The 11,093-nt window shown below is 42.9% G+C and overlaps 1 protein-coding gene across 1 annotated transcript; it reads left to right on the top strand.

Moving 5' to 3' along the window:
- Positions 1-640: 640 nt before the first annotated feature.
- On the top strand, positions 641-10,839 carry LOC309549193 (zona pellucida sperm-binding protein 4-like). The gene is made up of 12 exons (XM_082249308.1): positions 641-1,222; positions 3,340-3,461; positions 4,317-4,410; positions 4,874-5,032; positions 5,671-5,855; positions 7,080-7,177; positions 7,359-7,489; positions 9,781-9,970; positions 10,050-10,200; positions 10,279-10,357; positions 10,501-10,599; positions 10,689-10,839. Exons 1-12 carry the CDS (start codon positions 1,039-1,041, stop codon positions 10,832-10,834), a joined length of 1,638 nt encoding a protein of 545 aa, XP_082105434.1. The 5' UTR covers positions 641-1,038; the 3' UTR covers positions 10,835-10,839.
- Positions 10,840-11,093: the final 254 nt, after the last annotated feature.

Below are 11,093 nucleotides of genomic sequence, written 5' to 3'. Positions count from 1 at the left end.
GGCAACAAAAAAAAACGCAATCGATCGATCAGTAGTTTGTAATTTTTTAGCAAAAAATTAATGATTTTTACATGTAGGAGAGGAATGTAATGCCTCGTACACACGCAACGATGATCGTCCGTCTTTTGTCCAGAGTGGTGTTTTGTTGGTTGGAAGGTGCCTAGACTGCACACAAATTTTCTCGGCCAACAAAAATCTACTTCAGAAGTGATGTCATGTGATGGTTTATTTTCCGCGTGTTTTTCCTTCTCTGAGCATGCCCAGTCTTGCTCATCAGATTTTTGTCTTCCGAAATCTGTACTGACTGACGGAAAATCGGCCGTTGTGTTGACGGCCAACAAAAATTTTATAGCATGCACACCAGATTTTTTTCGGCCGAAAAGTCGGAGTCGGTTGTCGGAAGCATCATACTAACAAGCCGACAATCGGCCGATCGGACGTTGGCCAAAAATTCCCGGCCAATAATCGGTGCGTGTGTACGAGGCATAAGAATTGGTCTGGGTGGGAAGTAGTTAAAGCCCAGCCATTAATGGCTCTGCAGCTTTTACTTTTGTAATTTGCTTGCTACCCAAAGCAAAAACGTGTTACAGAATAATACAGAATACACAGGACCCCCTCAGAACCCCTAAAATAAGGGCTAGACATTGAAAACTGGAAGCTAAAATAAAAACCGATCTCTTGGGTGAGGTTATTGGTTGCTATGGGCAGTAGCCCAGCTTTTCTAGCTTTCATTGCTCCAGTTTTCATAAATCAACCCCCATTTTTGCACATTCATAAAATATATAAAAAACTGCAGGAAAAAAAAAAGGAAAAAATACAAAGTAGTAACCAATTATGCTTCTTTTTTATTTAACTCAGAGCATGAACCTTGATTAGTTTGAAGGGATCCACAATCAATAGATCTTGGCCACCTTTGCAAGTATTGGGATCACCTGAGTGCATAGCAATCCCCATCCAATCAACCTGAAGCCCAGCCCTCTCTCTGGGATATAAATATCAGGCCAGGGCTGAAGGTCATTATTGCAATTCACCATCAAGATGGGTTCTTCCAGGGCAGGAATGGGCTTAGTGCTGTTGTGTTGGAGTGTCAGTTTGTCTTGGTTGCTGTGCGATGCTAAAGGACACTTTGATCGCTCCTCTCTCCTCCACTGTTCTCTGGCCAAGATGGAATTGTCCTTTTCTGTTCCTGTTGAAGGGGTGACCTTTTCTCTGAGAGTGTTGGGTAAGTTTTTCCCCCCCCCCCCCCCCCCCCCCCCAATTTTAACTTATGGGTTGGGTATGGAAATTACTAAATGTAGGGGATGCTGTTGCTCCTTATTGGCTAGTAGTTTCTGTGGTAGTTCCCAGAACATGGTGGATGTGAGTGGCACATGTTGAGTATGGATCAGGATATGCACTAGAATGTAGCCAATGTCCTGCGATATTAAATATCCAGTGACTGATGGGTTTACTTATTACAAAGTGGAGCTCCCCTTACCACTCCAATCTGTGTCCCATTGGGGAGATCTCTTCACTTCCTGTACCACAAAACGGGGAAGTGGTGGGGAAATTTCTCCAAGGTGAAAGGAATCCTTGGTTATCACAAGAGATGTTGGAAGCCTAGAAGGCTTCACTCTGTAGCCTATGAATAGTGACCGCTTTTCACTATCTTGCAAAGAATGATCTACCCTACCCATGATGCATGAAGAACTAATGAGTCTTGGAGGAAACGTGTCACCATTGTTGGTACCATGTGTGTCCAATTAGGGAGATTTCTCCTCCCTTCCTGTACCACAGACAAAACAGGAAGTGGTGGGGAAATTCCTGTAAGGTGAAGGAATCCTTGGTTGTCACAAGATGTTAGCCTAGGAGGCTTCACCCTGTAGCCTATGACGGCATTTTCTCCATTTTGCAAAGAATGGACTGCCCTACCCACGATGCATGAAGAACTAGTGATAGTCTTGGAGGAAATATGTCACCATTGTTGGTACTTCTGAACTGCCACATATAAGGGGTGGGGGCAGCATGTAAAAATGTGGCAAACTAGGTATCAAAATGGAATGCCACACTGTAATCTCTCTCAACTTTTATAAACCTGCTGAATTAAAGTATCTGTTACTAGACCATACTTTAGATTGCAACCAATTTTTATTGGTAAAAGACATGTGTAGACATCCAAAAGCCCTGGGACTTCTATCTTGGATATGGTAGACTCGGAGCTGTGATTATATTGGGGGGGGGGGGGGGGGTTGTTTAAGGAATGCGCCTTACTGATGCAACAAGGCAAGCTGGCTCATATTGGCTTGGTTCTTCAGGCTGCAAGCCTCAGTGCATGGGATTCCAGTGTGGTGCACCGAAGACAAAGGTATACCATCCAGCTGCAGCAGCTTTCAGCCTCTTCGAATTTTACTGACAGCTGGCAATAGGGCTGGGCAGTGTGCCTATGCCTCCTGCTTGCACCAAAAAGCCAATATTTTGTGGACTGGGGCTAAATATTCAGTCTGCATGACTGAGGCTTAATTGGAAGATTCATGTTAATGGCCAGTGACCTTACACAGCCCTGGAAGCTCATTCTGCTATTTTAGTATGCTGGGGTGGTTGACTGCCTCTTACCACTGTATATGCCCACATGTGACTATAGTCTCATGGGCTGATCAGATATTCTGTTCATATCATATGAACATGTAGTACACATTCGTGGTTTTAGAGCCACTTTGAGGATGTATGTCAATTCAGCTCCTTGCGCTTTTTTTTTTTTTTTTTTTTTTTTTTGGGGTTGCAAATGCACATTGTTTCTCTCCCAAATGATTCAGTGTACCTTGTCATTTTTTTTCCCCTCCCCAATGGGTTTCAAAGGCATGTAACTTGTTGGGAGAGGCCTACTTATCAAAGATGGGAGCTGTACCATCAGACCTTCAATTGACCTTAACAGTAGTCCTATTATTCTTGGGGACCCTATTGAATTGTTTAATCAACATACTATTTTAATATATACTTCATGGTTTCTGGCCTAGACTAAAATGAGGGGCTTTCTCAGCTAGGCACAACCTTCTGACTGCATGCCTGAGCTAAGGGCAGATGGGGCTCCAGGAAGTAAATGCTACATGATTCATCTGCCCTTAAGATGGCTGTGGCTAGAAATTCTAGGGTGTTAATTTCTCAAAGCAAACTTAAATCATGGGTCTGTTGATGGAATGGGTGAGTTTACATTTGGATGTTAAATGGTGTCCAGTTTGTGGTGGCCAAATTTAAAAATGTTTGGGTAACAAGGACTGATTCTATTGAGCATTGACTTGTTCAGAAGGGAAAATGAGATTTGGTTTAATCTGCCTTTGTAAAAATATTGGTTTCTTTCTTCAGATTTCCAGGATAAATTTCAGAGTCTTGCCAATGATTCTACTTGTGGGCTCTGGGTAGGAAAGGAATCCAATAACACAATGGTGGTTGCTGCTGCCTATGATGGATGTTATGTAAGGGAAGAGGTAAGCTTGACTGACTTAAGGTGTGTGTTTTTTTTTTTTTGGTCTACTCAATTCAAAGCTCTATGGTCCCAAAAGAATCCTGAGACTGTTATCTATGCTAGCTAATGCATGCCTTTAGGTCAATATATAGCCAAAATGTTAGCTCTGGAGAGCAAAGACCTGTCTAGGTTTTTTAAAGCCGATTCAGCCAGCAGCTCAACTGCTTTGTATCCTTTATTTGGATATATCATATACAGGATCAATGTTGACTTGTTTTGGCCCTTTTAGCAACAGCATGCTATGCGACTGGCTGAAACATGTCAGGATTGATGGAGTTATTGATTTGTCAGCTGAATCTGTTTTGGATTTTCGTTTAGGGGAGTGGGGATCCCCAGCCTGAGCGCCTAATCTCAGCAAGTATTTCTCAATTGTGTAGTTGCACTTTGGTATCGTCTGCTTGTATTTGCCCAGGTTTATCATCTGTCCCCCACTTAATGGGTCATCTCAGTCTGGCAACCATTGCTGCAAATGGGAGATCAAACTATAGAACACGTGAAGGGATTTGAAATGGCAACATGTTCTGATGGCACATTTTCGAAGGCAATGCTCTTCAAAAGTCTTCACTTGGCATCTTCAGGACAGAAGTGAAGGAAGAACATACAAATTTGTATAACCCATAACTGGAAATGGAAGTCCTAGCTGTACACATGCTTGACTTGTGCTGGCAGAGTGGAAAGCCCTTTGTAATTTTGTACAATAAGTGCCTCAACTTGGTGACTGGGGAGTTTATTTTATAGACCTATATCCTGAGATGTTGGTGCGTTAGTCTAATGGATTTTTTTCTCTTCTCCCCCCCCCCCCCCCCCCCCTCCTTAGGATGGGGAATATATGATGGTTCTACTTCTGGAAGAAATTGAAGATGATGCTGTTGACCAATACAAGATGGAGAAGAGATGTCCAATACAGAATGGTAACAAGCCATCCAATCTCTAAATGGGAATCCTTGTGGCATTGTCCCCGGGGGGGGGGGGGGGGGGGGGAAGCACTATGTAGCTTTGACATGCAGGAATAAGTGCATTGCCTCCCAATAGAGTAATGTGGCTTATCAGTCAGTGACTCAACCATATGAACTGTACAATTAAAGCCAGCACTCCAGTGTATGCTCTGAAATCTGTTATTGGCGGGTGGTGTCAACATGTTTGACCCAACTAGCTTTATTCATGATTAAAGCCAATTTGGATGAAACTCGTTGACTAATATGGCTCATTGGAAGATTGCAGAGCATACACCATGTTGTTTTTTTTTTTTTTTTCTTGTATCCTATTGCAATGCTTGGGGTGGGGGAAGTGAGGATAAATCTCCTCCTCGTTTTCTAAGCCCCAATCGCATATATCTAGACATACTCCATATTGCTAGCTCTTTTTCTTGTATAGAAGCCCTGGATGCCCCCCGCCCTGATGTTTGCTCTGCAGTTGCTCAAGAGGATAAACTCGCCTGTGCTGAAACACCTGTAACCAGTGACACCTGTGCTGCATTGGGATGCTGCTACTCTTCAAATGATGCTACAAGGCCCTGTTTCTTTGCTAATAAGTGTAAGTAGGTTAATGCTTGATCCACTAATGTTGGGTAGCATAGCAGTATCATCCAACATCCCTATGACCAGGTCTGTAGGTAAAACATAACTTGCTATTGGCAGGTAAGGTTGTTAGTACCTTGGCATGGCCTAAAGCATTTAAAGCTTGCATTTCATAATTGAGTGACTTGAAGCCCAGTCTAGAATGTACTTGCTGAAACAAATATTTGCTAAATGGTGTCTATACCAACTTGACATTATTTTAGACTAAGCTATACTCGGTGACCTTTCAGGTCAAATTAACAACCCACTGGGGGGTCAGTGAGGGTTTTTTTTTTTTTTTTTCCCCCACCACAACAAAACCTGCATAGATATGAGTTGGGTTAGACCAGTGGTTTCTAGCTCTGGTCCCCACCAACAGACAAGGTTTGCAAGAAACTAAAGTCTTTCACAGGTGATCTCATTTGCTGCTCAGTGATTGCAGTATTCTAGTCTGCATCTCCCCAAGGTAATACTTAAAATCTGGGATGTTAGTGGGTCCCGAGGACGGGAGAACCACTGGGTTAAACTAAAATGTAAATACTGCAGTGGTCACTATCAGTGACTAGATAATTGCATGTCCTGATCTACATGGTGACAGACCAATTTGTTTTCTAGTGACCACACAGTGCACATTTGATGGCAATATGGTGATTGCAGTGTCCAGTGAATTGACCAGGCCATCTCTGCTTCTGGATTCGGTCAGTGTAATTGGATTGAACTCCTGCAGTGGGCTGACAGCCGATACCAGTAACTCATTTGTAGTGTTCAAGTTCCCATTGTCCTGTGCCACAGCAAATCAGGTGGGTATTGCAATAGTCTGGATATCAGTCTGACCCTCATGGTGCTAGAAAAGCTATCCTCTTTACAAATTATATTATCCATATGAAATTCAATAAGACATTAGGACTGATGCTTGCAGTAAAGTTCTTTGGGGGAATTAAACGGTTACAAGTCTGGCCTTTGATCTCACCATTTTGGGAAGGATGAACCACTCTTTATCAAGTGATAAGGATGGTGGCACCTTATCTTGAACTTCTCAGTATTGAATCATTGCTGCTTTAAGTTTGTTTCAGTCCAGCATACATTTAAAGCTGGCTATAAACCAGTTGTAATTTTTACTGCCTTAACTAGTACTGTTAATCTAATGCAGAGATCTAAATGGGCGAGTTCACTGTCCTTTCAGACTTTAGGGGGGCTGGGGTGGCCAGTGGAAGTACAAAATGCTCCTGTATCATTGGAATAAAAATAAAACTTGGTGCCCTATCAGTATTAGTAGGAGGAATGTTGCCTAATTTATATTATCAGTTGGAGTAATTATGACCTGGTATAACTGGGAGGAATAGTGCCAATCCATGGATGGAAAAATGACCCATCATTGGTGTCTGAGGAATAGTGTCCCCATAAAGGCAAGCAACGGCCTGCAGTTTGGAGACTAATGCACCATCAGGCCTGTGCTTGTCTAAAACCGACATTTCTGTAGGTTTCTTGCCATGTACAGAAGGCCACCCTTTAAACTTTCTGATCACACAGGTGTTGAAATAGTACGACTTGTGTAGTAGTGTCCATAGGGCTTGCTGTGACTTCTTGGGTCTCCCTAAGATTACCTGCAAACAGTCACTAGGCGCTTTTTCACACATCCTTTTGTTTGCTTGTTACTCAAACAGTCCAGGGTATTTGGTTTGATATTTATCATGGAACTTGGATGGGAGAATAGTGGATATTCCAACTGAACTATTCACAGTATAGGGCAGTGATAGCGAACCTTGGCACCCCAGATGTTTTGGAACTACATTTCCCATGATGCTTCTGTACTCTGCAGTGTAGTTGAGCAACATGGGAAATGTAGTTCCAAACATCTGGGGTGCCAAGGTTTGCCATCACTGGTATAGGACCACTCTCTTGGCCTCACCAGGTTGTTTATTGAAGCAGACACTTCTTTTAACCATACTATCACTTGTATGGATGAAGTCCTCTTGCTCTCTGGCAGCAAATTTGATGCAACTATTTTATTTTCCCTTAACCAGGTGCCCAATGGTCCCATGAACTACGTAGCTACTATTGAAGCCAATAGACAAATGCAGACATGGCAAGGATCTTCTATCACTAGAGACAGTACAATGAGGTAAGATGAGCAAACCTGCTGTGGTATGGGGGAGCATTGTATCTAATACTATATATATATATATATATATATATATATATATATATATATATATATATATATATATATATATATATATATATATATATATATATATATATATATATATATATATTTTTTTTTTTTTTTTTTTTTTTCCTAGGGTGACCGTGCAGTGCAGCATCATTCAAACGGGTATTGTGCCACTGCTGAGTTTTACCGTTAACACTTTACCACCACCTCTTCCTGTCAGTACATCTGGTCCTCTTGAGCTGGAGATGAGGATTGCACAAGGTGAGAATTAAGTCTTCAGCCTGCTAAAAGCAAGCCAACACACTTCCACTAGTCTAGTGCCCATTGGTGTAATGCAGGATCTTAACTTTCCAAACAAGGGCCAATTTACTGCCCTTCATACTCTAGAGGGTCTGGCATGTTGCTAGTGGAGTAGAAAATGCCCTGCTATCAGGAGTAAGCAATGCCCTGTTGGTATTGGGTGTCATTGTCAGTTAACTATGACCCCCCAAGGGCCAGAGTTTAGAAACCACCAGTGTAATGCAACACAAATCTTGCTGTTGGAGCAAAAGCTGTACTAACTACATCACTTCTCATGGTTGCAGTCCTTCTGCAATAGAGGCTTTTTGGCTTGCCCTTAACAGTGTCCATGCTGCCATCAATCTGTATCTAGGAGGAGTGACTCCTCTGCTCCTGCATTATTGGATAATGCACATTGCATATCCCAGGAGGCTTCAGGTTCCTACAGCAGTTGGGAGGGGCAGAGCTTGTTGGATATATGCAGTGCCAGGACAAGGTCATCTAGAGCCCAGGGTGAAGATGCCAAACTGCAACCCTGCCCCAAATGTGAGCATATCTGGCTACAAAAACAGAGCAGTAACCTGCATTCCAACTCCCTGCACAAATCTTATCCCCTGCCAACAATTCACCCCAACACAAGTCCTCTACCCCCTGAAATTTCCCTTCCTAGTACACTTATTTCCCACTTCACATACTAGTGCCCAGGGCAGCCACCCCTTCTCACACCCCTGGGTGCATGGCAGCTGTCCAAATCTAAAAGAAATGGCTGCGCTTATGACAGCTGAAGATGGGTGACACAGGACTACTAGGCTTGGAGTGGCAGGGCAACACTAGAGTTGTGGGATTTAAGCTTGTGCAGCCAGGAGGAAGCCTTTGCTTGGTCTTCTGTTAAGACAGCTAGGCTCCCTCTCTAATTGGAACAAATGTTGGTGCCATACCAGTCTACTGACCACACTAGAACTTGCGCTTTTTTTTTTTTTAAACATTTAGTAAAGGATGCAGGACAGAAGGAAAAATCCAAATATCAAGCCCAGATTGTTTATCCTTTGCCAGGGAAGCTTTGTAAAATCAATGGGGTTTCTTGCTGCATGCAGGACACAGGTTGGATCAACCACATGAAACCCCAACAATCACATGGCAATTGCAGTATAGCGCATACATACAGGCAAAACATTTTACAGTATCAGGTAGGCCCTTTAAGATTTCCAGAGGAAAGCACATTAAGAGGGTATCCAATGCAGTCCCCTTTGTAGAAAGGGGGCGAAATGCATATAGTGACAACCGGGAATGGTAGATATTCTAAGCTGTGACAAACCCTATTATGCCTGTCCAAAAGTAATTCAGGGTGGCCGTTCTGGGGTCCTAACATGGAATCCACCAGAGGGAGGCTTGTGCAGTTTCCCTTAAGCACTACTAAATGCACTGACATGAGAAGGTGTGATAGCTGCCTAGAACTTGCTACTTTAACCTATTCTCTGCCCCATGCATTCCCTAGCAGCTCATGCTAGCTTCCTTTAGCTCTTAGACTAGCAGAAGCTGCAATGTGGTGTCAATGGGCCACTATTGTAGTGTAGTTAAGGTTAAAGTTGTGGTGGTGGTTTTATGGCTGAAACTATTCCCTTCCCGGAAGTACCAGGTGGCTTTGCATGACAATGTCTTTTATGGAGTTTTGATGCACACAAGGAGTTCAGTATGTCTAATGGGACATAAGAATTTGTGGAATTGCCTCAAAGGGGTGTGAATGGCATGCCTCACTATAATCTCAAAGCAAGGAGTGGCTACCAGTCTGGCATGCTAACTGGTATCTGAATTTTACTCCATCAGATTTTATGCTTGTGTTAGTGGGTGGGGTCCATCTGGCTTGACAAAAGTAATGACTTGCAAATATATAGGCTGGCAAACTAGCTGCTTTAGCTAAGGACTGTGCTTGTATTTAACGTTTGGTTTAGCACTGTTGCCAGTCAAGCCCTGATTAAGGGGGGGGGGGGGGCACTTGGACTCCCAAAACGCACTGCTTGCTTTAGATTGTACCTCCCTGACTTAATGGAATGGCATGGGAGTGGTGCCTTGTATATGCAAGTCATGTGATTAGACTTGGAAATTAGTCTCCTATAAAACAGTTTGGCTTAATGTAAAACTCTTAAGCTATTCAAGAACGGGGGGGGGGGGGGGGCGCGGGAGCAACATCCTTTCAAGGGTCCCTGAACCTAACCATCTAGGAACACAAATTCTTGTTGCCCTTGTATAACTAACATGTTCATTATGTAATGCAGATTTTGACTATGCCTTATACTACACTGATGAACAGTACCCTGTGGTCAAAGTGCTCAGAGACCCAGTCTACCTGGAGGTTCGCATCATCGGCAGAACAGATCCGAACCTGGTCCTTGTCCTAAATGACTGCTGGGCCACCAACTCCGCAGAGCCTACACTCCTTCCTCAATGGCCCATCTTGTTTGACAGGTGGGTAATCTGTAGAATGGAAGCTATCCCATCTACCTTGTGAAGATCTCAATTCTGAATCTTTGTGGGTTTTTTTCAGTTGCCCTTTTAATGGAGACAGCTACATAAGCCAGCTGATCCCTGTTGGAGTTGCTTCACAGGCTGTACCTATACCAAGCTATTATAAGCGCTTTGTGGTCAGCACCTTCACATTTGTGGACTCCACCACCCAGCTTGCCCTTGAAGGCCTGGTAAATGAATACAAATTGTTTTCTCTTACTTAATGCTTTGCTGATTTGCTGTGATAAATATGTAAAACTTGTCTTCAGGTATACTTTCACTGCAGTGCATCTGTTTGTGTTCCATCTGCCATGGACAGCTGTGTGGTTTCTTGTGGCCAAAGGAAAAGTGAGTATCTTTTCAATGTCAAACCGTGACTGGTGAAAATCTTGGTTTTCACAACTCTCCTTAAATAGGGGAAACTTGGTAGATGTGTCCTTGGAAAGCAAGCTGACCATAAATTTAAACTTTTTTTTTTTTTTTTTTTTTAGGGAGAATGGCTGAACTCCAGTCTCTGAAGAACACAGTGACTTCTCAAGGACCTGTTGCGTTTGTTTCTGCAGACAATAAAGAAATCCTCAAACTGGAAGGTAATTAAAGATGCTTTTTTTTTTGGGGGGGGGGGGGGTCTGCATTAATAATTGATGACTTTTAAAAAAAAAAAAATTTCTCTCCATAGGTGCTGATCAATCCGATTACTCCACACTGGACCTGGCTAGAGCACTAGCAACTGCTGGGGTTGTTGGGTCTGTGGCTGTTGCTGTTCTAGGATTGTGGCTTTACCGCAGGAGTCAAACATGTAACATTAAAACTGCAAATGTTTAAATAAAAAAAAAACACTTTTCTAAATCTGTCTGTAAATTGCTTAATTTCTAACGTGGTTCCAGGAGGGCCTAAAACAAAAATACACTCTGCACACTCATACGCTTGAAACTGGTCAGATTGCTGCCACCCAAAATTAAGGAACAAGTTGTCCTAAATGGGCTGGGTTAGGGAATTATAACTTGCTAGATCAGCTATTATCTTGCCAGTTTTTCTATATTGGCCCAATCATGTGATAAGCCGGAATGCCTAAGGTTGCTCT

This window comes from Pelophylax lessonae, assembly GCF_965119305.1.
Source record: "Pelophylax lessonae genome assembly, chromosome: 3".
Lineage (NCBI taxonomy): Eukaryota > Metazoa > Chordata > Amphibia > Anura > Ranidae > Pelophylax > Pelophylax lessonae.
Note: the sequence above shows the minus strand (reverse complement) of the source record. Positions and strands in the feature narration are given on the sequence as shown.

Bases quoted from the DNA above. Each gene is read 5' to 3' on its own strand.
- LOC309549193 (XM_082249308.1), top strand. From the start codon at position 1,039: ATGGGTTCTTCCAGGGCAGGAATGGGCTTAGTGCTGTTGTGTTGGAGT. The intron at 1,223-3,339 runs GTAAGTTTTTCC...TTCTTTCTTCAG, and splicing joins CTTTTCTCTGAGAGTGTTGG to ATTTCCAGGATAAATTTCAG. The intron at 4,411-4,873 runs GTAACAAGCCAT...TTTCTTGTATAG, and splicing joins GAGATGTCCAATACAGAATG to AAGCCCTGGATGCCCCCCGC.